Genomic DNA, 25061 nt, shown 5'->3' with positions numbered 1-25061 from the left:
TAGAAGTACATATCTAATGTTTATTGCTTTGTTATAAAATTAGATGACTAGCACTGCTGCCATATAATTGACGCTGCACCGACAAACGCCTGCATAGGGTCTTTTTCCAAAGCAGCGTCAAGGCCTGGCGTGGCTTTGTGGTAGATTACCTTTCTGCCACGCAGAATGCTTAGGTCCGATTGCTGCTGGGATCCTAATTTTTATTCTTTGCATTCGTCGGGTCAACGCTGCTGATGCCAGCTCTCGCATTTAAATTACCAACGTCTGTTCTCGCCGTTCCTCTGTAGATATGAACTGTCGATAACCTGTGGCGCATACCTGCACAATGTGGCCCTTGGTATATGGGTATGTGCCACACGTGTCTGGAGGAAAGGGTTTGACGACGTAAGCGACAGAATTGTCACGTTATTCATGTCGTGACCAGACAGTCATATCCGTCAAAGTCTCTTACCCTGCCATGCCAATTTCGGTCAACACAAAATTATGGAAGCGACCACGAGAGCACCAGAAGTAGGCGGCTAGACAGACAGACTCAAAGTTCCATTAGTTCACTAAGAAATGCTTCACATTTAAAATGTTTATTGACCCTGGAGTCATCTGTAAGGGTAGGTAGTCTGCCAGACCATGCTTGTCAGCCCCCTCTCCGGCTCTGTTTATTGCGCGCACCTGAACCCCTGGATTGTTAGATGACAGTATTTTTACCACGCCACAGGTGAGGGGGCCACCAGGAGATTAGGTGGGGGAGGGTATTCCCTGCAGTTCCAGAGAATTATCTCAGGCTCGAGATACATGTGCTCTTAGTTATTGGTGATATTCGTTTCGAGCGCTGTAATTTTTATCTTGCTTTCAGAATGTGACACGTCTATAAGGATGCAATATGCATTGCCTATAAACAGACGCACACAGGCAAGCAGTAGAATGTACGATGGCACATGATGACCGCTGGAGAGCGAACATGATCTTTATTGCACGTGCATTGCGCCACGTGGTGCGGGTGCTGTGGCATTGAAACATTGAGATTGTCACAAGATCATCATGCCCCAGTTTGCTAATTACTCATGCTGATGTATTAAAATACATTAGGTGAAGAGAAGTGAACACAATACAGTCATTGTGTACTGCATAAGCAGTGTGACAGGGTACTTCAAATATTTCATAAAAGTTTTCCTCCCATCTCTTCTAAGGTCAATAACCGTTTTTGGCTTTAGTGCAGGGTACGTTTCTAGTATCTGCCTCTGTTCGGCAGTACAGTGGTCAAAAGCTCTTTAAAGTTTGAAAGAGTGCTGTTGTGTGCAAGCAGGCAGCGAGTGACAGCATATTGTCACGTGGTCGTGACGTCGACGAAGAAAGCAGTCGGCGTTTGCAGAATGAAACTGTTTATTTGGCCGAACTTGTGGCCGGGAAAATGAGAACTAGAACTACAGCAATACACGCTGTACAATGATAGCGGCGAACAGGGCGTCGTCCGTCGATCAACTGACAAGCGGCGAAGTGCGTCGGCTTTTATACAGGTGCTATCGAACTTTCCAGCGATATCGCTGTTGGCGGCGTTATCTCTCGACAAAGCTGGAACATTCTCGTGCGGCGCGCAATCTTAACGGATTGTTCCAAAACAATCGCGAAGCTTCCTACACGAGGCCTGCGCAGCGCGTTGCCCACAGTCTTTGTGGGTGAAGCTTCAACTCATGAAATATAAGACTTGCGGCAATGCCCCCCTCTGAAATAGCATCGTCCCGATGCTTAAAAACAGAACATGAATACATGCAATACTAAAGAAAACTAATAAAGAAAGCAAACATTAGAGTCCTCAGGTGCGTTAACGAGCATAGTACGGTTTAAGGCGCACCACATGCACGACCTCGGGTCGAGCTCGGCGCCTCTGAGAGTTCGTGATGCCGTCGGGGACAACCTCGTAGTCGAGTGCGCCGAGACGTCGAAGTACCCTGTACGGTCCGAAGTATCGTCGAAGAAGCTTCTCGCTTAGTCCGCGTCGTCGTATTGGCGTCCAGACCCAGACACGGTCGCCGGGCTGGTACTCGACGAAGCGTCGTCGAAGATTGTAGCGACGGCTGTCGGTGTGCTGCTGGGTCTTGATGCGCAGGCGGGCCAGCTGTCGAGCTTCTTCGGCACGTTGTAAGTAAGCGGCGGCGTCGACATTTTCTTCGTCGGTGACGTTGGGTAGCATGGCGTCGAGCGTCGTCGCCGGGCTCCTTCCGTAGACCAACTTGTACGGCGTTATCTGCGTCGTTTCTTGGACGGCCGTGTTGTAAGCGAAGGTCACGTACGGAAGGACGGCGTCCCACGTCTTGTGCTCAACGTCGACGTACATGGCGAGCATGTCGGCGATGGTCTCCCAGGTGAAAATTTGAAGTGGGATTTCAAGTGGTTCCACTTGCTGCCAAGTGGTCTCTAAAGTGGTACCACTTGCAGCCAAGTGGTCCCACTTGCTGCCAAGTGGTCTCTCAAGTGGTACCACTTGCAGCCAAGTGGTCCCTTAAGTGGTCCCACTTGCTGCCAAGTGGTCCCACTTGTTTCAAGAGGGACCACTTCAGAGCAAGTGGAACCCATTAATAGGTCCCATTTGCTGCCAAGTGGTCCCACTAAAGGGTTCCACTTGCCACAAAGTGGTCCCACTTGCTTTCAAGTGGGACCACTTCAGCGCAAGTGGAACCTATTACAGGTTCCACTTGCCACAAGGTGGTTTTCTGCCCCACTTGTTACGGGACTGTTCCACTTGCAGTTTCTGAAGTGGTCCTACTTGCTTTCAAGTGGATATTAAGACGGTACCGCTTAGACCATAACAGGTTCCATTTGCTAAGCGGTTTGGTATTTTGTGCTTCTGTAATCATGCTTTACAGAACAAGTTAAACATGCTCAAATTTTGCTATATCAAATGCATGCCACATGCACTTGCAGTAACTATTGACACTTTCCTGTACTTCAAAAAATTTATTTATTCGGCACAAAAAGGCACAGACAGATATTTACACGATTTACACAAGTAATAGCATAAGTAAATGTGAAAAACGGAACTTATAAAGCTTTTAGTTTCATATACACTCACCCAAGCAAAATAATCAACAGTAGAGCTTATATATATGCGTAATTGAGTACCATTAAAGGTGGATGCATATAGAAAATCTGCAACATATTATGACAAATTTTCCAAACAAGAGGTTTCTCAGAAATTGATACAGTCACTTTAGCTAAGCAAGAAGTAGGGCCACGATAGAATTTGAAAACGTGTAGTCCTTTCCACAGCACATGCCAGACACAATGTTGCGCTCTTTAGCAGCCGATTACAAAACGGGCAGTAAAAGTAGAACTTCATGTCTTCTGGTGAGGTTGCACAGAACTTTCGGAAAAGGTACTTGCTGTCTGGAAGCACACTTGAGCCTAAAATATTATTACACAATCTCAGGAGATCTCCTACAGCGGCCCATGACATGCTTTATGGCGAAGTCCATAACAAGTACAAGTGCATCCCCAACAGACAAGGAGTTTGTGTTGCCAAGCGGGCGCGCAAACTCCAATCGGAAGAAGTCCGAGTTTGGGAGTCCATCACACGGCTGCGTCGCATTAGATAGATTATCTTCGGCGGGTGCGAACTCATCGTCAGTAGTGTCGCAGTCACTAGCCGACTCATCTCCCACAAATGAACTCACGTAGTTTTGTCGTCCAATATCCTCGGCTGACTCACCAGCTTCATTATCGTCCGAGGATTCAGAAGCGCTTGAGACCGTACGTTCTCCCGCAAAAACGTCCGTAGAAGGCTGTGCAGGAGCATTCTTCCTTACTTTGTGTTGCGTCGATTTTGGCAAGCGGTCATTCCACGCTGCAGGCTCCAGATATCGCTTGCGGGTTTTTTGACTCGTGTTCATCACGCCTACCACAGATTGTCTATTTTTGCTGATGAGCACGCTGCAGCGGTCTAAAGACGTCCAAGTCAACAATGAATAATAAAAAAGTCAACGGTAATCGAACATCAATAGCCATGTACGCACGCGTGCGCGTGCAAGGACGGTGGTACGGTGGTACAACGGTGACCGACATTGCTTGACACGGCTTGGCCTTGGCTTGACCGTAGATGCACAGAACACTTATGTAGATACGTGAACTATTTTTTTAGTGCTAGACAAATTATTATTAGGCCCCTGCAAATTGTACTTTATATTATATATTCTGTTCATTTCATTAAATGAATAGCAATTTATATTTTTATGACTTGTTTTAACAGTAATCTCTAGCCAAGCCAAAGACGAAGCGCCATGTTTTGACTTTGTCGACGGTCGGACACTTTTGTCTCGTGATGCACGGCGTGTGAGCGTCAGGATGTTCGCGTTAGTGCGATTCTTGAACAGTTTTGATAAGAAAGAGTATATAATACCTGCCAATAACATTAAGGACTTTTACCCAGAAAGCAAGGAGGACTTCATTAAAAGTAAAGTCTACAGGACAGAGTGGGTTGATCATGAAGACCCGGAAAACACAGGATCGTACACGTGTAGAATTCTGCTGCTGGCAGGTAAGTAAATGAAGCTAGAAATTTATTGCGATTCGACACTTGCTATATATATAGGTAGCGTCATTGCATGCCAAACGCATCACCCATCATATCGGGCTCTGGCCACAACCTGTGCCCGCGCTGACGCGATAGCGCGTGGGCGATCGAGAGGCTGGCATATGATTCCACGTGCGTACAGTCATGTGATCTACAACTAACGCTGTTCGTTATTGGTATATGCTTGCAGGATTAATATAGGAGTCATCATCTAAATTATGTTGCTTGCTGAACAGTGCCGGCCGCGTTGAATTAACCAGCATTACTCTTGTTGGGAAAAATTCGGACATTTTTATTGTATCGCAGGGTATGTCCTTTCAGTAATGTCGATATATTATGGCTTGTTGCCTTTTTTATCTTAAATTTAATACCTATGCTGAATTGCGTTGCGCTTTTCACTGGTGCAAAACTGCTAAACACACACACACAGTGTTTATACGTATAGCAGCTTTTCCAGACTAATATTGGCGCATTTTGACTTCATACGTGTGCCTAACAGACGCGGAACAAGAGCTACATAAACAAAGGGGCAGCAAGCGCCTTCCACGGCCTCTGATACACCAGTCAGATATTGACCAAGAGGAAGAGCTCATTGACCTGCAGCTGTCAGCAGTAAACACCAAGCAGACTGCAAAACAGGTACTACCCTAATTGCGCTAAACGTTTGCCACGTTTCTGTCGAAAATTGCTTATTGGTCTTCATTTCTTTTGCAGGCACACAAAAAAAAAATGAAACAGGATCAGGCAGCATCAAGAAGTGCTGTTTATGAGGAAATTTTGAGCAAGCATGCCTCTCGTGCCCTTGAAAAAAATAAAGCCGCCCGAGCTTTGCAAGTAGGCATTAAAATGTACACTTCTCAGTTTTATTCAGCACTTTTCAACTCCTTACTCTCTTTTCTTGTGCACAGACACCCTCAAACAGGCGTGTGGAGTTCAATGAAGACACCACAAACAAAGAACGCAAACACAAGCAAATGAGGAAAAAGACTTGACAGGAACCTTATGAGAGTGTGCTGAAACAGCGCAATTAACTGCGACAAGCGGTTGCCAAAATCAATGAAAGAATTGATCGAATAGATGTGAAGCTTTCAATGAGTAAGTATACCGCCATTTCTTATATTGCTATATCTTTGTTGTCAAAGGCTGCTTTGGTAGAACCTCTAAAAAAGTGTCAATGGTCTGGACAGCGTGCACTATACCATTTCTAATGCTTGCGGCTGTTCGTGCTTTATTTGACACCGATAGCACAACATCTTATTCTATGTGCTCTTTAGATTTATTTATAGTGTTACCGGCATATATTTCTTAAGTGTTCTTTTCTATACCTGCAGTTGTAGAAATGCTACAGGCGAGAAGTGCCCCTCAGCCTCAAAAGGCACAAAAAAGTGCCCCGTTTCTCGAGCAAGCACAACAGTCCCCTACAGGTAAAGTCTGCACAACTGCATGAACATTAATGTTTCTAAACTTTTTTTGCTGGTCAAAAAGCTGAACCCTCAGCTTTTTGACTAGATATTGAGAATTAGAGTTGTATCTTGATAACAGCCACTGTAAATTGTTTGTACACTTCTCTACTGTGGGTGCAGATCTGTGGGAGGATGGCCAAGACCTTAATGGTTTGGATTACGAAGTTGAACCGTCACACACAGCCCCCACACCACCACCACCAGCACACATGGACACTACATCCAAGCCTGCTGCAGACGCACTCCCCACAGGTAGAAGCCCAAACGCTTTAAATGCCATTATGTTGCTATTATTTTGCTGTAAACATCAACTTCACTCCTTATTTCTCATCAGCTGCAGACCCAAAAGCCCACACTCCTTTTACTGACATTGGTGATGGCAAGGTAAGTGCACGACTGTGTTCCCTTCATTTCTTTTTTAAAGATTTTGTTTTCATTTACAGTATCACGTGAAAGACGGTTTCATGATTGGAAGCAAGCAGGCGGAAAAAATCCTGGGCCATAAAAAACCTCCACTCGTTGTAAAGGATATGGCCCAAGCCATATGGGGTCGCGAAGGATTGGCGGAGCGAAGTTATGGAGGCAAATTAGCCCCCAAGGACTACAAGAACCCCAACGCAGTCGTGCGGAAGCAACTGAGTCCACACAAGGTTGCTTTGATTATTGGTAAGATTGTGGTCAATTTAATTGTGCTGTACATAATTATGTATCCCACGGCTGTTTTAATTTCTGCCTCCTTTGCAGACACCGTGACACATTGGGGGTCGAGGAGTGGAGTCCCAGTTAAGGAAACGCTGGACAATTTGTCTACCATTTTGTCTCAAAAAATTCAAGACGTCAGGAGGACAAAGAGAAAGGAAGATTGAATGCTTCAAAAATCTTTTCTTTTGACTTCACATTATTACCTTTTTTTTAAGTGCCATTCACTTATCAATAAATTATTGTAAAAACAAGTTTTTGTTTCTAATATTCATTGAAGTGCACCAGTGGTTCCTAAGACCACTTGGCAAGAGGATACGTTAGGCAGGCGGTCCCACTTGCGAAGTGAGACCACTTGGCAAGTGGAACCACTTGAAGTGGATTATTGAACCTGGATTTGAAGTGGAACCACTTGGCAAGTGGTCCCACTTGGCAAGTGGTCCCACTTGCAAAGTGGAACCACTTGCCAAGTGGTTCCACTTCAAATCCAGGTTCAATAATCCACTTCAAGTGGTTCCACTTGGAGAAAATTTTCGCCTGGGCTTATTTAGACGCTCGGTGAGGCCATTGGTCTGCGGGTGGTAGGCGGTGGTGCGGCGGTGGCTCGTCTCGCTGTATTTTAAGATCGCCTGAGTTAGGTCCGCTGTAAAGGCGGTACCTCTGTCTGTGATGAGGACCTCTGGGGCGCCATGACGCAAGACGATGTTCTCCACGAAGAACTTGGCTACCTCCGCGGCACTGCCTTTGGGCAATGCCTTTGTCTCGGCGTAGCGGGTGAGGTAGTCAGTTGCTACGACGATCCACTTGTTGCCGGAAGTCGACGTCGGGAACGGCCCCAGCAGGTCCATCCCGATTTGCTGGAACGGCCGGTGAGGTGGTTCGATTGGCTGCAGAAGTCCCGCTGGCCTAGTCGGCGGTGTCTTCCGTCGCTGGCAATCTCGGCAAGTCTTGACGTAGTGGGCGACGTCGGCAGCAAGTCGTGGCCAGTAGTACTTTTCCTGTATTCTGGCGAGCGTGCGGGAAACACCGAGGTGTCCAGCCGTCGGGTCGTCGTGTAGGGCCTGGAGGACTTCTGGTCGCAATGATGAGGGCACGACAAGAAGATAGTCCGTTCGAAGTGGCGAGAAGTTCTTTTTCAGGAGAACGCCGTTCCGTAAGAAAAACCCGCATTTCCCCGAAGGGGAGTATGAGGAAGTGCGAAGCACGGGGTGATGCTATGAGGGAGCGCGCGCGACTAAACTGCAGAGCCGAGCGAAGGAGACGGCAGCGAGAGAGCACGCGCCAGCCGACCCACGGAGGTCTGGCCGTTTTTAAGTGCAAAGCACTTTTACTGATGATGATGATCTGTCTTCCGAACTCGTTCCAAAGAACCCGCAACGCGTTCAACTTGTTGGCGGCGTTGCGCACGCCCGAGATGGGGCTCAGGTTGTTGTCGAACCACAGTCGATCGCACACCGCGCAGCTATATCCAAAGCTGCGGTCCAGGAAGTCTCGCTTGAAGCGCGCGTCCGGCCGATCGAATTCGAGGGCCCGCGCTCGCTCACGCATCGCGCGTGCCCGCGCCAGATCGGCTTCGGGGTGCTCGGCTCGCTTCGCACGCTTTCGTTCGGCGTCTCGCCGCCGGCCTTCATCACCACAGGCAATGCGCAGGGCGCGCGCAGCCACGGAGCGGAGGGCGGAGCGCGCGCAGTCACGTGGGGCGTGACGTCGCTGCGCCGTTGCTACAGACGCTCCTCACCGCTCCTCGCGCCGTTGCTATGGGACGGCGGATTCAGGGTCGCTTATAAAGTGCATTCGCATTTAAAAAACGACGACAGTCCTCGCTTGAATACCTTCGGAACAACGGCGGTCTTGCACTGGAGGTACTCCATAAGGCCCCCCAGTTCCGCGTCGGCTCGTTGCCTTTCGGCGAAGTCGTCGGCACTTATAGTTCCGAGGAAGCAGTCATCGTCGTCGTCTTGCGGCGGCGCGTCGACGGGGGCACGAGAGAGGCAGTCGGCGTCAGAGTGTTTTCGTCCGGACTTGTACACCACGGCAATGTCGAATTCTTGAAGCCTCAGACTCCATCGTGCGAGACGACCTGAAGGGTCCTTCAAGTTAGCTAGCCAACATAAGGCGTGATGGTCACTGACAACATTGAAGGGCCTGCCATAGAGGTAGGGGCGAAACTTTGACGTAGCCCAGATGATGGCGAGGCATTCCCTTTCTGTTGTGGAATAGTTGGCTTCTGCCTTGGATAATGACCGGCTAGCATAACTGATAACCCTTTCAAGCCCGTCCGTCTTTTGCACAAGGACGGCACCGAGTCCTACGCTGCCACTGATCTCCACTAGGAGGAGCTGGATGGCGCATCGAGCACGCGGGCGTGAAGCCACCGGAAGCCGCCGTTTTTGTCCCGGAAAAGAGCTTTTTTGTTCTTTTTTTAAAGAAATACCTGCTTGTAGCGCAGTAAACTGTACAAATCGACCGGAAAAGTCGTCAGGGAAGACATTTCACGCGTAAGTACCTCAAAGTTGCATTACTTTTTACGCATTTTGTACGTTGCAGCACTCCGCCGTATTTGGACGGTGTCGGCACGGCGTCTGTAATCTTTCGTGTAGCGTTCGTCGGCGTCTAAAGTGAGGCGTAATCGCAGAGTTTGAAAAAATAAAAAAATAAAAACGATCATAACAACAGCTGCCACCCGAGAATATTTGAATTGCGCGACTGAGACGCACAGAAGACGCCGGCTTCCGGGACAAACAGGGCACCTTCCGGTGGCTTCACAAGCGCCCGACTCGCAGTGCGGGAATGCGCCGTGTACGCTGCTTGCGTCGGTGTGTATTTCGGTATCGGCGCAATCGTCGAAATGCGCAAGTATGGGTGGCGTCTGCAGGCGTCGTTTAAGTTCCTCAAATGCTTGCACTTGCTCCGGTTCCCACCTGAATTCCACGTTAGTCTTCGTGAGAAGCGTGAGTGGTTCGGCGATGCGTGAAAAGCTTTTGACGAAGCGTCTGCAATAGGCGCATAAGCCGAGAAATCGGCGGGCGGCCTTCTTGTCGGTGGGAGGCGCGAAGTCGGCGATGGCCGCTGTTTTCCGCGGGTCTGGGCGCACTCCAGACTTGCTGATCACATGACCGAGAAACAGGAGCTCGTCGTATGCGAATCGGCACTTTTCTGGCTTCAGGGTCAGTCCAGAGTTCTTGATTGCTTGAAGTACAGCTGCCTCAAGCCGCCGGAGATGCTCGTCGAAGGTCGAGGAAAACACGACGACGTCGTCCAAATACACAAGGCACGTCTGCCACTTCAATCCAGCCAGTACGGTGTCCATGACGCGCTGGAACGTCGCAGGTGCCGCGCAAAGACCGAAAGGCATGACCTTGAACTCAAAGAGGCCGTCGGGTGTTATAAAAGCGGTCTTTTCTCGGTCTCTTTCATCTACTTCGATCTGCCAATAGCCGGTCTTGAGGTGCATCGACGAAAAGTACGTTGCGTTGTGAAGTCGATCCAGGGTGTCGTCTATCCGTGGGAGGGGGTACACGCCTTCTTCGTGATTTTATTCAGGCGCCGATAATCAACGCAGAAGCGCAGTGTCCCGTCCTTCTTCTTCACTAATACCACGGGTGACGCCCACGGACTCCTGGATGATATCGTCGCGTAGCATTTCGTCGACTTGTTTTTTTATGGCCTCACGTTCTCGCGTCGAAACTCTGTAGGGGCTCTGTCGGAGTGGTCGAGAATTTTCTTCTGTTATAATGCGGTGCTTAGCAAGGGGCGTTTGTCGGACCCGCGAGGACGACGAGAAACAGTGCTTGTATTGCAGGAGCAGGGTTTTGAGCTGGTCTTGCTTGACCTTCGGAAGGCTCGGGTTGACGTCAAAATCCGGTTCGGGGCCTCTATTCGTCGAAGCAGGTTCGGCAGCATCGAAGAGGGCGAAAGCATCGCTGGCGGCTACACATTCGTCGATGTAGGCAACCGTCGTACCCATGTTGAGGTGCCTATATTCGTGGCTGAAGTTTGTCAGCAGTACCTTTGCTTTGTCAGCAGTACCTTCCAGTCTGCGGCTGGCTCGACTGCCGCTGATGGTGTCGGTGTCTTCTTCGCGACGTGGGCTGGGTTCAAGGCTTGTCGGGGGCGTCCGGAACATGAACGAGCAGCACCTCCACCAGATGTCACGTGGTCGTGACGTCGACGAAGAAAGCAGTCGGCGTTTGCAGAATGAAACTGTTTATTTGGCCGAACTTGTGGCCGGGAAAATGAGAACTAGAACTACAGCAATACACGCTGTACAATGATAGCGGCGAACAGGGCGTCGTCCGTCGATCAACTGACAAGCGGCGAAGTGCGTCGGCTTTTATACAGGTGCTATCGAACTTTCCAGCGATATCGCTGTTGGCGGCGTTATCTCTCGACAAAGCTGGAACATTCTCGTGCGGCGCGCAATCTTAACGGATTGTTCCAAAACAATCGCGAAGCTTCCTACACATCACGGCGAGGCCTGCGCAGCGCGTTGCCCACAGTCTTTGTGGGTGAAGCTTCAACTCATGAAATATAAGACTTGCGGCAATATATACCATCGAGGGACTACAATAGCACTATCAAGTTATGGTCACAACCAGGAAGGCAGCAGTATTGCAAAGCAGTGTCGGCAGTGTTCATTATTGGTGGGTGGACGAAGTTTGAGTTTTTAACAGCTGCTGCGAACAAGTACTTTGCAAAGCACTTAGAAGGTGACCTGCATTGTGTGACTTGTAGCGTTGCACAGTGGCTGTGAATAGTTTTCATTGTCTTATCAAAAGCATCTGCAAAGCTTATGTTGGTACCAAAGCTATTTTGTTTGCTTATTATCTACAGTAATTCGTGAATATTCTTTGTTCCTGCAGAACAAAGTGCAGCGGTCATCTACACAATGACCACAGACAGCTCCATCTCCAAGCCTTGGACGGGCATCGGTCATCGTGCATTAAAGTATTTGCAGTCAAGACATGCAGTTGAGCTGAGTTAATACTGTTGAACAGCTGCAAAATGTAGGAAGTCTTTAAAACTGCTGAATAGAGTGCTTCGAATCGGTCTGGTTCAGTTCATGCATATACATGAGCCGCTAACACATGTTGTGCGTTCCATCAATAATTTAATGTCCTTGGAATGTACTGCATGTCGAACACATGCTTCAGCTATGATTCGCAGCTTGTCTTTTCAGTTTAAAAGACTTCTGACATTGCGCCTGTTTTCAGCGCTGCATGAGCATAATTTACAATAATTAAATGTTCCATAAACGTTAATAATAATAATATCTGGGGTTTAACGTCCCAAAACCACCATATGATTATGAGAGACGCCGTAGTGGAGGGCTCCGGAAATTTTGACCACCTGGGGTTCTTTAACGTGCACCTAAATCTAAGTACACGGGCCTCAAACATTTTCGCCTCCATCGAAAATGCAGCCGCCGCGGCCGGGATTCGATCCCGCGACCTTCGGGTCAGCAGTCGAGCGCCATAACCACTAGACCACCGTGGCGGGGCTTCCATAAACGTTACAACAGTGTAACCTGTAACGTCATTTCTATGTTTAGCTTAACATTATGCACACATTATCGAAACATTTTAGGAATGTTTATTTAATGTTGAAGATTACGTGATTACTACGTTTATTCAGAATGTTTATTCAGAACATTTGATTTCAAGGACATTAACAATATTGTTTCAACGTTCAAGCAGAACATAAAAGTAACATTATTATAACGTATTGGTGCTACCTGGGCTTGTATGGGTCAGCTGCCTTGGCTATCTTCTGTTTGACGATTTTCACTGCCGCCTCGGCGAATCCGTTGCTCTGTGGGTACGTCGGGCTTGATGTCACGTGTTTAAATCCCCACTCTCTCGTGAATTTCGAAAACTCGGATGTATTGCAGGGATGAAACTGTGGCCCGTTGTCAGTTACAACAGTATCTGGAATGCCGTGGCGCGCGAAGATTGATTTCATCATCTGTATGCTTGTTGCAGGCCGCTCATCTTCGAGGAGCGCAATCTCGAAGTAGCGCGAGTAGCAGTCAGCCACTGAGAGATACGTGTAACCTTTCGCGTAGAAGAGATCGACACCGAGCCGCTGCCAGGGTCGGTCCGGGAGTGCCGTCGGCATTAACGGTTCGCTCCTTTGTTGTCGATGCTCTATGCAGTTGGGACACTTTTCTATCAAGTCTTTGATGTCCCTTGTGATCCCAGGCCACCAGCACGTTTGTCGGGCAAGTCGCGAGCACATGATTTCTCCCTCATGCCCCTCGTGCAAGGCGTTCAGTGTTGCCTTCCGTAAGCATTGAGGAATGATAAGCCGATTGCCCATTAGTAGGACGCCGTCATGTACTGTGAGTTCATGCTTGAATTGCCAGCTGCCCCCCCTTGGAATTTCGGATAATATTTGTCTATGCAGTTGCGAAAGCTACACAGCTTGATTAGCACACTCAGGTCCTGGCCTTCAGGTTTGCCATTCAATTTCGCGCGTTACAAACTACTGACTAATCTTGCCTGTCATGTCACGGCAGTTAAAGAAAGGCTGCCAGTGCTGAATGCCCCCCCCCCCCCCCTTGCATATGCACTCCCCTGCAAAAAGTTCTGCGGACGCCCTTGGACGCTCGACTCGCATCGCGGTACGACGCATATAGGGCGTCGCCCAGTCATGTAGCGTTAGAGTTAATAAACAGTTTTATAATTCAACTCTACTGCGCATCACTATAGAACAGCCACCTGCCGCATATGTTTACATTGTGCCAATGCCATGACTGGTACTGTCATATTCCATTATGGAATGCCTTTGCAGTTCGGCTCATGCTCCCAACACTTGGCTTCATCATCAACACAAGACACTTCAGTACCAAATTGGGGCAGCTACGCACAAGTGGTGCGAAGACTGAGGAAACCTCACCTGACTTGCCTTTCTGACCCCTTGCTATACTATACTGTACAAGAATATGCTTTACCCTCTCCCTTCCTTCTGCTCACCCTCACACCACTCCTCACTTCCTTTTCCCACCCCCTTGCTATAACCTACTATACATGGCTATGAAATACTTTCCCTCACCCCCACTTCCCTTTCCCACCAGCAGCGCATTCATATGGTTCCCATAAATGCTTGTACTCGGTAGTGGGGCTTGCCCAATTCCTGTGGCACATGCCCGCCCAAGTTTTCTGTAAATCGGTACTCTACTGCTCACCAAGGTGGTAGAGCGGGCATGTTGGTATTCCATGTTTATGAAGGGTGGAGAGCGCACTGAAGACGAACACACAAAGAAGGCGCTCTTACTCTTCATGAACTCTACTGCTCTGTGTTTAGCAATGAAGGACACTGTTTGGTTTCTCTTATTCCTCATTGGACCTAAGTACCAGAGATCTTTTATAGTGATCCTACATCTCGTTACAGAACTTCCACAGAACTTATAACCGCATCCCACGGTCGCTTCTTTTGGCCTGCCCTCGGAACCAGCATAGCCAAATATGTGGCCTCTTGGTTGTTCTGCATGTGCTGAAAACAAATGACTGCGCTGCTCCAGCCCGTCCCACGTTCTGAAGCTGCTTTCACAGTAGTCCATACAGACCTGTATGGTCCGCTGCCGATACCAGCTGGCGGCAAGCAATGAGCACTCATAACCGCAGACAACCTCTCGCGGTACGCCAAAGCAGCTGCACTACCTTGATGCTCTGCCTCTAGTTGCTGCATTTTTATTGGAAGTCGCCCTTTTGCATCATCACGCACGTGTTCTCTTGAGTGACAGTGGAAAAACTCTATGTTGAAAGTTCTCGGTGATGTTCTACGGGCGTCCAATGACATTCATGAGATAAATTCCAGCTACCACTTTCAGATTAATTGCCTTCCAGAAAGCTTCTATCACACGCTGTCAGTGTGACATTGATGTATATTAAATGTGAAGCATTTCATGGCGAACCAAAGACACTTTGGCCGTTTCTATCTGTCTATCTATCTACGTCTGGACGCTCTCGTGGTCGTCTCCTTAACTTTACACATACCAAAATTGACATAGGAGTACTCGAGTGGATGCCGAACACGATTAGCAGGTCACGATATAAAATACAGTAAAACCTCGTTAATTCAGTCACTGGGACCGTGAAAAATCTTCGAATTAAGCGGGTTTTCGAATTAACGAAACATCCAAAAAGCGGGATGCAAGGAACTTTGAATAACTGAAAGAAATCAGAGGTGGTCATTGGATGTGCCTGCTAGATTGCGGTTCCAATCGGTTTTCCAGCAATACCCGGTCCTAATTTTGCCGCTGCTCCTCGCAGCGTCAGCGTGTCATGATGCGACCATTCGCCTATTCTTTCTGGTAAAATAAAGAATTTAGTAACGACCAGCGTGACGGAATTCGCAATGCGTTCTGGCTGGAAAACATGATCATTGAAGTTCTCCGAGTTCTCGAAGGAGGCGTTGCAGGCAAGTAGTCCGGCAGCAGTGCAAGTGCGCAAGTTGCCGTAGCAACAGCCAATCGGATGTTCGCATACATCCCGAATTCTGTCAGACCATCGTTTATCAATTTTTTTCCCAGAAAGAATGAGTAAATCACGACGCGCTCACGTTGCGAGAAGCATGCGTCATGCTGCCCGCGTGTCACCGCTGTGTTCCAGTGAAGCATGTCTTTTCTGCACGCGCACATTTCAGCTGAACCTCCTTTTTTTTCCTTTCTTTCTTTCTTGCGCTGGCAGCAGCAGGGCTGGGGTGCTTCAACTGCCACTCACTAGTATGGCTACATTGCATCGCCTTGTGGCTCCTGAGGGCCATCATTTTTATGGATTTGCGGCGAAATCGGGATCGGGAATTTTGCACATGGCACCCTAAGTTTTCGAATTAACCGGGCTGGTACTGACAGCCGCTTCAAATTATCCACTCAAATTTACATTGCAAGATACGGGACCGCAGAAATCCTTTGAATTAAGCGGGATTTCGAAATAACAGAGTTCGAATTAATGAGGTTATACTGTACGTGGCATGGCTATCGCGTACATCACGAAACCCTTTCCCTCAGTCACGTGTGGCACATATCCACTTACCATGGCCATTGGAATACGGGTATGCGCCACACGTAATTCAGTCAGTATGAACTCAGGAACAGCAAGAAGAGGCTTTGAAAATATTAATGTGCAATGGCATTACGGAGCTGTACTACAGAAGATGTGGTGCCTGCATCGGGAGTGTTGTAGGTGAGCAAAAAATCATAGACGCAAACAAAATACAGTCTGAGCTGGAATCGAATCCAAACATTCTGCGTGCCAGTCGAGTATTCTACCGCAGAGCCATGTCAGTGCTTGTAACGTCAGGGAAACACCCTGTACGGGCGTCATGTCGGGCAAATCCAATTGTGGTTGCAGTGTTGGCTATCCGCTTTTATAACAATGTAGTAAACATTACATATGCACGCCTATGACTCCACAACTACAGTCAACTGTTGCTTGGTCCCGGAGATATACGCCCACAACTGCTACTTATGATGTGCACATCATCGCATCGTAGTGCGCGCTACTTTTTGATAAAAGTGTTTATGCTCTAATGTGAGTGTTGATGTTACGTCGGACTATGAGCTACCCTTTGGGTGTCAGTGTAGTCGGACGTCTTAGGTAAGCTCATGATACGCACACAACTAATCAAAGTGCAGAGGGATGTCGATCCACCTCGCAACTCTGGGCTGAAAGATAAAAAAAAGCAGGATAGGCCGCTACTCGCTTCCTGCTTTGCATGAATTAGACTCCCACAATGCGTGGCATCTGCCGTAATTTTTAATGCTGATCGCACTAATTGGGATGTGACCCTGCTATTCATCACTTTCAACTACAACACCACTTTACGACGCACTACAGGCTACTCACCATTTTTTTTCCTTTATGGCCATCAACCAAGCTCTATCCTCAATGCATCTTCCATCAGCATCAATGCGTCCTCATCAGCATCTATCTGCAAACAGTTTGTTTTGCATCTTGCCAACTGTCATCTAACTCGCCTGAACACTAAGGCAAGCCAGCAGGACTGTGAAATTAGCTGTGACGAGTCCCATTGTTTTCCAGGAAATGGAGCACTGCTCTAGATTATAGTTAGAGTTCCCGGACTAAGTGAAAAAGTTCAATTCCATTTCATCGGGCCCTACACTGTTCTGCATCAGACTTACCCAGTAAACTATGGTGTCATTGCTGTTATTGCACCTCCTGATGGCCGTTGCCGCTGTACTGAGATTGTCCACGTTCTGTATTTAAGGCCTTTTATATGGCTCTTTTTGCCACTGTAATGAGTGGCCAGATTGTTTATTTTTGTGTGGTCAGGTTTCACCCATAAAAAACTTACCATCACTCGTTGCAGGCCGCACCTCAAAGTTTAGAAACTTTGCGATTGTTTTAGACTATTCTGACAAGATTACGCGGCGGCCACGAGTAACAGAGTTTATTCTAAACCTAACGTGAGCCATAGCGCTGGAAGGTTCGATAAGGCATGCATAAAAGCGGACGCGTTTCGCAGATGAGATTACCAACTCCCGACGTCTGTGCTTGCCTGCACTTTGAGTGTTGCTTCTTTTACTGGGCACATGTTCGCCCAATAAAGCGTTTCATCTTTACCGGTTGTGTTTTGCTTTCTTCACCGTCACAATTATGTGACAATATACTTATCATCGCTGGCTTCATTGTCTTCAGCGTGCAGCCTGCCCAAATAAAGCATCGAGCAGAGAGCTTCGTCACTATATATGTGCAACTAATACAGTCTCAAGTGCTTGATTTATTTGGTGGGAAAGGGCAGACAAAATTAAACAGTGTTTGAATATTGCACACAAAACAATGTTACATCAGTACCTCATGGAATTCAAATCATTGTTGTGTGCTTGGACAGATTCTGTACGGGAATCGTTGTGAACACTATAGAGTCTTTGGTATTTTTTCACATGCAATGCCACATTATTAATAAAACACCAATTATTCTTAGCAAATGCTATCGCAATCTATGATGTAACAGACACGTAGTGTAGCATGGTACCACTAACTGCTCGTACATATGCCTTTCCTAGTTACCGTCTATGCACAGCAAAACTGTCATTTCCAATGTTCAATAACCGTAACTTGCAAGTATGAGTTATATTGTCTTGTTTTTTTTTCTGTCTATAGTGACCTTTAGCAAGCAGCTGCACAAAATAATGCTAATTTCGATGTTTGACTCACGTTAACCAAAAAACTCAACTAAGAGATGCAGAGTTCTCCGAAATGAATTAATGATAGTTCGCTGTACAGTGATGCATTTAATGACAGATCCACTCAGTGTGGGGTCACCACCACATTTACCCTCACTCACCATATTCCAGTATTATTGTCGATAGGAACATTCATTGCATACTGTGCACGTACTACATGAGCAGTTAATGTGCATAATGTATGCTTACTCATACACAAGGAATCTGCACAATTGGTACACATAAAATGTTCACCAAAATAAAGCAATCACCAAATCGAGAACTGGAGCCATGTAGATAGTTCCGCATTGAGTTTGTGGCATGCTGTACTGAACAACGCTATCATTAGAATATCTCAAGTTTGACTTGTTTCGTGCTCTAAAACACTGAGTAATAGACAAGCACTGGTCATACAACTGTTGCCTAATGAAAAAGCAGGTGCTAGCCAAAGAAATCTGCCAACATGCATGTTTGAATGAAACAAAGTGAAGTTCACAGCTGGGCTAGTCTGCATTCAAGGGATGCATTTTAGATGTCTTAAAACACTCAGCTGCAAAAATGCATTCACTGAATGAATACTTTAAAGCAAAATGAAAAAATAAAACATTCTTGCATTAAATGCAGCATTACGGAAACAAACTAGAAATGCAAAAACTTTCAGCATGTAGTAAGGACCAGGTTATTTGGTTGGACTTTCACTTGCAGTCCGAACATTGGCAATAGCACACAACCACAGGGCACACCATCTCATGGGGCAACCGCAGGGAGAACGACGTACCGTAAAATCCTGAGCAAGCACCCCCTTCTTTTCGGGAGACTTGAAGTATGTGCCAATGACCGAGCAAACGCTTGCCAAATACAAGCCTGTAGCATTACCCAAGTTATTTAAATCTGCATAATTAAAATGCCAATAGTGCCAAGTGTCCAGCATATAAACTAAAGGTGTAGCCAAACTGTACATTATGAATAAGCCTGCTAGCAGTGTGCACCGAGACAGACTTTCTTGGCTGGCTGCCCACCACGCAGGCATTGAAACACAAAACTTGAGATCATGCAAATGTGCAGAAAAAGTAAATCATTAGCCCAACCCATATGAAGTCAAAACACAGAACACCAAGTAAACCCTAATGGGGGTCACAAAAATACATTTGCCAAGAATGCTACAGCTACTACTACTACAGCGAAAGCATTTGCTTTCACACTGAACAACTTCTTGGGGGACTTTCCTCAAAGGCAAACAAACACCACGGGTGCCACTGTGCGCTTCCTGGAAGTCAACAAAGGCTGCGCTTCCGGTCAGTTTGCATGTGTACACACTGTTGTTCCCACAAGCATACATAGACAAGTTAAAACATGCAGCAGCCTGTGCTGGCTATCTCTGTATTTAAGGGGCTTTTTATAAAGCCCAGCACCTGTCTTGCTGGAACACCCAAGGCATTACCCGTCGAGATGGATAAATAGGCTAGTTGGTTGAAAACATAAACAGGGACACAAGAAGACAAGACAACAAGGTTTTTTACCGTAGCGTTCTGAAGCATGACAATGTAGTTGTTGCTGCAATATGCGGAAGGATGCTCAAACTGGTCCATGGTACTTGCCCCACCTTAATTGATTAAGCAACAGTAAATTGAACAAAAGTGACACAAACCTGCTCCGATTGTACGATTGATGCTTTCCTAACCGGGGTCCTCTAAGAGGACAAGGTGTGTCATGCCATTTCGGTCAAACCTCACAGAGATGATGACAAGTGTAGAACCGGCCAATAACTAGTGACACCTATGGTGGTGTACAGTACAACAGCACTTTCACATTTCCTGCAATCTAGAAAGCAGGATGATGAATTACCACGCACACAACATAAACCAGACACATAGGAAGCTTTCACAAAACAAATATAAATAGATGATTTGGCCCTTGCGCCATCATAATGCTGGATGAGAACGAAGAAAAAGAACCCCCAGTAACTATTTGGTAAATGCCACTTCAAAAATTGTATATTCATCGCACACACCGGACATACAAACAAGGCATAACGATGGCAACAGCTGCTTCCTTAAATTAAAATGATGAAAACAGGTTCAGCTGGCCGCACTGTCTGATGTTGCAGTCGCGATACACAGATCGCATTGTTCACATAATTTAACCACGAGGATAGAGAAGAAACAATTCGCTCCACTTTCGTCAACCGAGTTGCACCACCGTGTAGCAGAGGTCAGTTCAGAAGGAGGGTCCGCCACACACAAAACACAAACACACCGGAGTCTGGAACTTTTGACAGGAAGCCAACCTGGTGCCCCGTGAGTGAGCACTCCACGAATTTTTGAAGACCACACGATGCTGCTCACCTTGAAGAATAGGAAATATGCTTCCCACTGACGCAATATAACTGGCAAAGAAGGAACACGAGAAGAAGGTGGGGACAGTTCTCAGGTCACTCACACAGGAAACCGAAGAAACCTTGGTCACTGACGAAAAGGAAGAGTCAAGGTGAAGCTGATGACAGTCAATGGCATCCAGCAAGCCTTGTCACAGTGCTTTCTTGCCCTTGATCTTGTCAATGATGTTGCAGATCTTGAGAGCGGGACCCAGTTTGAGGCCCATATACTTCATCATCATGTCGCTGTTCAAGAGCAGCAATGCTCGGCCATCGATCTCCTGCAAGTATGGATGCACTGTTTACAATAATGCACAGGCAAGCGCCTTCATTATGCGAGTTTGTGAGAAAGCACGAGGATATTAAAGCCGACATAGCTACATGTCCGTTTCAGCCATCCCAGCCCTCTCACTGTCTGTGCTGTTTCACCAAAAAGCTGAAAGCTTTAGAGCAATGAAAGTGTGTCAATAGCAAAGTGTGAAAACAAAGTTCATAAACATGGTGCAAGCCCTCCTTCCATGGTTCTTGCACTTGTGGAAAAGCAAAACCAAGCTACAATGTACAGGCCAGTAATGATAGTACAGCTGTCATCAGCACTTACTGTGCAGCTGGCCTAACTGCACTCGCACAACTTGAGTTGGGCTACGAATTTTGAAAGCTACATGAAAAAAACAACAGAAGACTTTATGCAATTTTCATGCAATCTATTCTATGTAACATGGGGCCTGAATCCATGATCCTGAGATTAAGTGTCTTGTGCTGTACTGACTGAGCTAGCTGGGCTCCATGTTGGCACCAGCTGTGGGGAGATGAGTTTGCGTGAGGCTAACCCTATGAGTGCGTCAGGAAAGGATGCAATACTCCTCCACACTGCAACACACAAATGCGCTACAGCCTGGTTCGTCCATCCAACACAGCACAGAAAAGGCATCGACAAATGCAGGTTTATTAGCCTTTCACTCAGACAACCCGTGACTGGAACGGTCTCCTCGCAAACATCAATCATCATACAAACTAACTTGAATAACTTCAGAAAAGCCATCGAATGTTTGTTTTATGAACACTATCTTCCTTCATTTAAGCCCTCTGAGATATATTAAATGAATGAATAAATAAACAAATAACTAAATAAATTGGGCAATAACATCAGGGGTGGGAGGCACCTCTGTCTGGCTCTGATCTTGAAAGCACATGGGAGTCTGGCCAGCCACTGTCACCAATGCGCGCCTTTAAAATATTAAGTGGTGGTCCAGCCAGTTTAGGATTAGGAGCAATTTCTGGAGCAGAAAAAATGACGGCTCAGAAATAATCATGTCTCGAAGCAGGTTTGGAGCTAAAAAAAATTTGTTTTGGAGCAGGTTTGCAGCAGACAAACTTGTGTTGGGATCACTTGGAGCAGTACAACAGTATGCCTACAACTTTTCAGTGCAGATTCTTAGTGTGGAAACAGGAAATGCTGCTACAATGTGAACAAGGAGACAAACCCAACAGTCAGAGAGCAGCCATTAGTGGGGCTGTTCAATAAAAAATTATGATGTCCTGTATTGGTTTTACCTAAGATGTGCATCTGCAGTGAAGCATTAGTGACAAAGGTGAGCATGGCATACTATATGGTTTCTGGGGGTGACAACTGTCAAAAGGTCATTTGCTCCAGGTTTTCGAGAAGGAGAGTGGTGACCACATCTATAAATGCCTCCTCCCCACACCACCATCATCACCCCTTGAATCTGCCGCTGGCAGGAGTCTGTAAAGAAAGTGTTAGTGATCTGCGAGTGCTGATAACCACATACAGTTTATTTCCGATAAACTTACAGTTTTATAACTCAGAAATAATTTTGCACTGCATAATGAATTTAATGAATCCGCCGCACGCTGCATTCGCACTTCTGTAGTCAGTGAGCAGCGAGAAATCCACGTGGTAGAGGTGCTCCAGACTTGTCTTTATGCGATCTGAGGACAAACAGTGGTGCTGCTAAGCATGCTAGCAAGCACAGTTTGTGACAAGTGCAAATCAGTTAGGGAGTTCTGCAGAGTGAGAGCAACTTGTCTGGACTCTTTTGGCGATTGATGGCGCTACAATCGCTGTTTAAATGGAGTTTTTTTTACATGTCAGTGCAATTGTGCATTATTTGTGGCTCACAACGCGTAAGTGTCTGCATGGCTCAGTATCTATGTGCACTGGTTTGCCACCCCATTGTGTCGATGTAAAAATCAAGACACGCGACAAGTGCTTCGATATGTGCGAGCAACAGCAGCACCACTTTGTGCCGGATGCATGCTACATAGGCATTTAGACTAAGTGTGGCGATAAGTGTACCGAAGAATGTTGCACAGCACGATGGACATCAAACTAGTTTTTGCATAATATCAAACAAACTTTTGCACACCCGAAACTTTATTTGCACGAAATAGCCATTTACAGTCAAGTGGTGCCAAAAACGACAGCCAGGTGGCTGACGCGCGCTACGTTAGGATAAGAACAGAGTCTACATATTAACGCCATTTCGTTATCAAAAGTGTCGAGCTTCCAGATTATAGACAACATGCTGAGTCGTCACTAACAGAGATAATGCGCACATACATTAGTTAGGGCAATTATATAACGAGAAAAAGTGCATAGGCGAAAACAGGGACAGGGGAGGGCTTCCGCAGCCATCATGAAGAAGTTGTTGGTGTGTATGGGCCTGACCAAGAATACTTGAGGCCAAAAATGCTTCACTGCTGCACAAAGCAGACGGAATATAGTGAACTTCGGAGGACTCAGTTGGACCACCATTGATTACTAAGCTATCAATAAAATATTTCACCATCATCAATGGGATGCATCTGGTGGTTGTCAATTGCACTGTGCACACTTTGAAGAGCAAGTCATACTAGCACAGCAACTGCATGCCACTAACGGTATGGAACTCCCAATGTGCTAAGCCATAAAATTCTCTTTTGAGTAAACGATTCCAGGAGATAGCAATGAATGAGACTGTGGCTGTGAGAAACTTACGTGTCTGCGAAAAAGGTCCGAGTGCGTGGCCAGAGCTACATCCAGGTTTGATATGTACCGGATCACATCTTCGATGCTCCACTCCGACGGAGGGGACGATGGTGGTGGACCGGGCTTGGCAGCAGGGGCACTTGTAGCCGTGGTAACTGCTACGGGCCTCTGCAATCTTTCCGAGTGATGGCTCGTCGTTGAACTGGCTGCAAGGTTCACAATATGCAAATTGCATATGTCAAGGGCTCTGCTTGTGACAGCAGCTTTGTCAGTCTTTGGGGACAGAGCAGCGGAAACCTGTGCACACTGTGCTAGAATCTGTGTACGAGAATGAAAATAGTTCCAAGCTGCATGGTTCTGTAGCTTATCCATTTATACGATTGTACATACTGCCACTTTTTTGCTAGACAGGCAATACAAAAGTTTCTGTGGGCATATTTTAAAGAAAGTGCACAGTGTCTCATTGTAGAAGTTAAAGTGTGCTTCTTTTATCAACTAGATCACCATGCATCGCACCAAGACTGCCTTTGGTATTACTCCATTCCCTTTACTCGAAAGAGTTTTCTGCCAGTCAGTGGCAGCATTTCCATAAGAAAGGCCACCATGTAAATGATCCATTCCACTGAAGATGCTTACCAGTGTGAATGCATAAAGTATGAGGATTTCATTAAATTGAACATGTGGCACAAAGTTACCTTGCCAAACAGTGAGAAAAAATACATATGTGGTTCTCAAAGGAGCTCAGATCAGGCAATGAAAAAAGTTCATTACATTGCATGTTTCGATAAAGAATGGAAAGAATTATAGTTTTGCTTGTTTTCTCTATGAAATTTAGTCAAATTAAAGAATTTATATCTGCAATAAAAAAATGCAGGTGAAGGGCAGGGGTTGTGGATAGCACCACAACATTCCCATACCACACGCCACTGCTTTGCTGACCAAGCAACAGATTCACCAAGGGCTCTACCTCATAGTCATCACATGATCAGTTGTGCAGGCTTCACTGGGTTTGACTAGTGTGTGGGTCGATACATTGCTGGTGGTTTGGGGCATAGTCTGTTTCACATCACTCGCACCAATGCTCAAAGCTTGAATTTACGGTGCCAGCTCAAACTACAGAGGCTCTACTGTTAAACTTTACGAGCACTGCAACATCTGAGGGTGTCATCTTTGCATTACCTTTGCAGTATGCTACATTCTAGCTGATCTGTGGTTATGCACCAGAACCTACTGAAGCCAACAGACATTGAAGCCAAGAATAGCACAGGAGATATTATGTGTAGTTTTTAACTGAAGTAATAGTGATTATATGACATAACCAGAGAGGAATTAAAGTGGACAAAAAAAAAATTCGGGAAGTTTGCACCAAGTTGTGGAAAGCTTGGCACAGTGAAGCGCGGGCCCGTCGCCGCTCATACTAGCAACTCCAGAGTTGCTTGCACATCGATGGGCATTTAAATCACTTGTCCCCATATCCTATACTGCCCGTAACCATGAGTGAGATGCTGAATGTTCACAAAAAGTATCCTCGGCGACACCATTCGCTCTTAGACCTCGTTGGATCACGGTAGTGATGCAGGCTTGACCAGATAAAGCAATTGGTGACACTAAACTGAGGAACGGCACTACGCACAACCATGTCCCAGCACGTCCTGCACAACTTCAGTTCATTGTGGTCGTTCTCTTCCAGGAACAATTCTCACACAACTCGATAGGCATTGGCGTGCTTTTCGTTGCAATGCACGAAGCTGATTGAAGTTAAATTTGCGTTAAACCAAAGCCTATCG

The 25061-nt window shown here is 46.7% G+C and overlaps 2 protein-coding genes across 2 annotated transcripts in view; one reads left to right on the top strand and one right to left on the bottom strand.

The window, feature by feature from the left end:
• Positions 1-5689: 5689 nt before the first annotated feature.
• On the top strand, positions 5690-6967 carry LOC119397804 (uncharacterized). The gene is made up of 5 exons (XM_037665180.2): positions 5690-5985; positions 6145-6276; positions 6359-6408; positions 6468-6690; positions 6769-6967. Exons 1-5 carry the CDS (start codon positions 5901-5903, stop codon positions 6888-6890), a joined length of 612 nt encoding a protein of 203 aa, XP_037521108.2. The 5' UTR covers positions 5690-5900; the 3' UTR covers positions 6891-6967.
• A 10492-nt stretch (positions 6968-17459) lies between these two features.
• LOC119395678 (polycomb protein SCMH1) overlaps positions 17460-25061 on the bottom strand; it is a 79294-nt gene continuing 71692 nt past the window's right edge. Inside the window, exons 14-15 of the mRNA XM_037662672.2 lie at positions 23284-23480; positions 17460-20566 (exon numbers count right to left, since the gene is read on the bottom strand). Of these exons, the coding sequence (XP_037518600.1) occupies positions 20438-20566; positions 23284-23480 (326 nt within the window). The 3' untranslated portion in view covers positions 17460-20437. The remainder of the gene's footprint in view (positions 20567-23283; positions 23481-25061) is intronic.

This window comes from Rhipicephalus sanguineus, chromosome 6 (assembly GCF_013339695.2).
Source record: "Rhipicephalus sanguineus isolate Rsan-2018 chromosome 6, BIME_Rsan_1.4, whole genome shotgun sequence".
NCBI classification, from domain to species: domain Eukaryota; kingdom Metazoa; phylum Arthropoda; class Arachnida; order Ixodida; family Ixodidae; genus Rhipicephalus; species Rhipicephalus sanguineus.
Note: the sequence above shows the minus strand (reverse complement) of the source record. Positions and strands in the feature narration are given on the sequence as shown.

Excerpts from the sequence above, each read along its gene's own strand:
- LOC119397804 (XM_037665180.2), top strand. The coding sequence starts at position 5,901 with ATGCTACAGGCGAGAAGTGCCCCTCAGCCTCAAAAGGCACAAAAAAGT. Across the intron at positions 5,986-6,144 it reads AGCACAACAGTCCCCTACAG|ATCTGTGGGAGGATGGCCAA; the intron begins GTAAAGTCTGCA and ends CTGTGGGTGCAG. Across the intron at positions 6,409-6,467 it reads CTGACATTGGTGATGGCAAG|TATCACGTGAAAGACGGTTT; the intron begins GTAAGTGCACGA and ends TTTCATTTACAG.